Below are 3,572 nucleotides of genomic sequence, written 5' to 3'. Positions count from 1 at the left end.
CATACTGCTTTCCACAGTGTTGCAACAATTTGTAGTCTTACCAGCAATGTATGAGTGTGCCTTTTCCCCACATCCTCACAAACATTTGTTGTTGCTTGTATTCTTGATCTTTGCCATTGGAGTAGGAGAGAATCTCAGTGCAGTTTTGATTTGCATTTCTTTAATTACTAGAGATGTTGCACATTTTTTCATATATTTGTTGGTAGATTGTATTTCTTCTTCTGTGAAGTGTCTGTTCACTTCCTTACCCCTTTTATTGGTTGGGTTATTTGGTTCTTTGGTGTTAAGTTTTTGAGTTCTTTTTATAACTTGCATATTAACACTCCATCTGAAGTGCATGTGGTAAAGATTTCTCCCACTCTGTAGGTTCTCTCTTCACAGTATTAATTGTTTCCTTTGCTAAGAAGAAGCTTCTTAGTTCAAATCCATCCATCGATTCTGTTTTTAATTTTTAATTTTAAATTTATTTGTTCTAATTACGTGTGACAGTGGAATGCACTTTGATACATCACATATCATGGAGTATGACTTCTCATTCTTCTGGTTAAACATGAGGTAGAACCCACTCGTCGTGGAGTCACATATGCACACAGGGTGATAATGTCTGATTCACTACTTCTGGTTATACATGAGGTAGAACCCACTCGTCGTGCAGTCACATATGCACACAGGGTAATGATGTCTGACTCACTCTACTCTCCTTCTACTCCCATACCCCTCCCTCCCTTCAGTCCCCTCTACCTAATCTGAAGTACCTCTGTTCTTCTGTAGCCACCCCCCCATTGTGAATCAGCATCTGCATATAAGAGAAAACATTTGGCCTTTAGTTTTGTGGGTTGCCTTATTTTGCTTAGCATGATATTCTCCAGCTCTGTCCATTTACCATTGATTCTTAAATTTACTTCTTGATATCTAGGAGTCTTGTTAGGAAGTCAGGTCCTAAGCTGACATGGTGAAGAGTCGGACCTACTTTTTCTTCTATTAGGCGCAGGTCTCTGTTCTAGTGCCTAAGTCTTTGATCCACTATGAGTTGTTTCATGCAGGGTGAGAGATAGGGGTTTAATTTCTTCTTTTACATATGGATTTCGAGTTTTCCCAGCACCACTTGCTGAAGAGGCTATCTTTTCTCCAATGTATGTTTTTGGTGCCTTCAGACAATGGAATTTTTAATTGATTCACCAAACATACACACACACACAAAAATTCTTTAAAAAGTAAAATGGCAAAGTGAAAGCGAAATCAATTGATAGTGCACAAAAGCACAAGTTCAATGGAGCAAAAAAAAAAAAAAACTAGTGATTGGTAAATGTAGCGTGAATCCACTTGGGGGTACCATTTTGGTAAGTGCTCAGTGTTGGCATCACATAGCATGTTTCTTGCTCAGCCAATTTCTGAAGGCCCCCTTGACTTCTTTGTTCCTCACACTGTAGATGAGGGGGTTCAGCACAGGTGTGAGGATGGTGTAAAATGCAGAGACTACTTTGCTGTGGCCCACTGAGCGGTAGGACTTGGGCCTCATGTAGATGACCATGAGGGCACCATAGAATAGCCCCACCACAGCCAGGTGGGAGGAGCAGGTGGCAAAGGCTTTCTTCCGGGCTGTGGCCGAGTGCATTCGCAGCACGGCAGCCAGGATGAGACTGTACGAGACCACGATGAGGGACAGAGGGATCAAGAGCATCAGGGTGCAGCAGACATACATGAAAAACTCAAAAACAGTGGTATCTGCACAGGCAAGGCGCACCAATGAAGGTGCCTCGCAAAAGAAGTGGTCAATCTCCCTTGAGTGGCAGTAGGGGAAGCTCAGAGTGGCACTGGCTTGCATCAGCCTGTCAACCCCTCCCATAAGCCAGGAGCCTGCTGCCAGGTGGGAACACAGCTTCTGGCTCATGAGAACATGGTAGTGCAGTGGGTGGCATATGGCCACATAGCGGTCATAGGCCATGGCCGCCAGGAGGAAGCATTCTCCTCCTCCCAGAGTGAGGAACAGGAAGATCTGAGAACCACAGCCAGCAGGAGAGATGGACCTGGAGTTCATCAGGTAGTTGGCTGCCATTTTGGGAATGATGGTAGAGACCAGCATCAAGTCCATGAGGGAGAGCTGGCTGAGCAGGAAGTACATAGGGGTGCAGAGGCTGCGGTCAGTGTGGATGAGAAGGATCATCAGGGCATTGCCCACCAGGGAGGCGACGAAGGTCATGAACACCAGAGAAAACAGGACTTGATGGGTCAGTGTGTGGTCAAAGAGTCCCAGGAGAATGAAGCTCATCCCTGAGGAGTCACTGGAGTTCTGCATGGCTGAGGTCAAACCTGGAAAGATGAGAACGGTTGAGGAATTGGACCTGATTAAAAATAACGATTTGGAATTTCCTTAAAATGACCTGGTCAAGTGACAGAAAATGTCATCTTCGATGGTTAGTTATTTAATTTTTCATGTTTCAGCAAAATGTTTTTCTTAGCATTCCACTGTCCATAACTGCCATTAGTTTACCATATTTTGAATTCCAGCAAAATTAGACAAAGTGTATGCAGAGTGAAGCAGCAACCAGGTACCCCCACCAAAAAGATCCACCATAATTAAACTTCTCCAAACACCCTCCCCATAACTAGGCTTCTTGTCATCAAGACTTTGCAAAGAGTGCCAACAGGATTTCACAGGTGTTCTGCTGAGAGCTCAGTGAGGTTTGAGCTTTCTTCTGTCTTGTAAAGGACAGGTTTCTATTTATTGTAAAAGCTAGTTCTGCCAGCAAGCTTGTTGCTCCAAAATTACTATTCCTGTTTTTGTGGTAAAAACTTGTGAAACCTTTGTCCAGCTAAGAATATGGGACAAAAGTACCTTTTGTGAATCCACCCAGTGTTATGTAAATCCTCCCCACCCACTGAGTATCAGTCTAAAAGAATTTCCAGATCCAGGTCCAGAGATTTTTTAGTTATTAGCCTCTCTGGACTGCTGCAGCTTAAATAAACCTGCGTCCTGGAAGACTCCTTGGGTGTCCAGTCTCATCTGTCCCACATCATTTGATGACCCAGGTGGGACAGTGGAGGTGAAGAGGGCTTTTGTGCCTCTCTTGTCTCTGGGTCTGGCTTCCCTGGGACAGTGGAGGACAATATTCCCCTGGTGTGCAGCACCAACTCTTTGCCTGTAGTCAAGGCGATTCAGCCAGCCCCTGGAGCAGCCTCCCGAAGCACAGCAGAACCCACGAGGGAACTGGGAGTCCCGCCCAACTGAACAGGTAGGACCCGGGTCCATTAGTGGTAGCCCACCTGACTTCCCCATGGAGACCTGAGCAGGGGGACGAGGGGCTTGATCAACCTCTGAGGGCCCCAGAGTTATCTCCACATAAAGGAACTGGAGCTCAAAAGGACGCTGTGAGTGGCTCCAATAGTCTCTTCAGTGTCGGGGAGCAGAAGGGAAACCATGACTCCCTTGGCTTTGGAATTTTGCAGATTTGGGCAGTGTGGAAATTTTGCTCTGATCATGTCTGTGTGAAAGTGCACGAATGGGATCGACAGCAGAAGGGCTCCAGCCCAACCAAAGCGAGCGTTGAGTCCTGATTGGCAGTTCTGTGGTA

At 45.6% G+C, this 3,572-nt stretch overlaps 1 protein-coding gene across 1 annotated transcript; it reads right to left on the bottom strand.

Moving 5' to 3' along the window:
- Positions 1-1,096: 1,096 nt before the first annotated feature.
- LOC306663274 (olfactory receptor 2T33-like) lies at positions 1,097-2,335 on the bottom strand. Its single transcript, XM_079143704.1, has one exon. The coding sequence runs from the start codon at positions 2,294-2,296 to the stop codon at positions 1,361-1,363; it is 936 nt and encodes a 311-aa protein (XP_078999830.1). The 5' UTR covers positions 2,297-2,335; the 3' UTR covers positions 1,097-1,360.
- Between the last annotated feature and the right edge of the window lie 1,237 nt (positions 2,336-3,572).

Source organism: Sciurus vulgaris (assembly GCF_902686455.1).
Source record: "Sciurus vulgaris genome assembly, chromosome: 6".
Lineage (NCBI taxonomy): Eukaryota > Metazoa > Chordata > Mammalia > Rodentia > Sciuridae > Sciurus > Sciurus vulgaris.
The sequence above is the reverse complement of the archived record's forward strand: the minus strand, read 5'-3'. Positions and strand labels throughout refer to the sequence as shown.

What these genes read in the sequence shown, in the direction of transcription:
- LOC306663274 (XM_079143704.1), bottom strand. Translation starts at nt 2,296, where the DNA reads ATGCAGAACTCCAGTGACTCCTCAGGGATGAGCTTCATTCTCCTGGGA.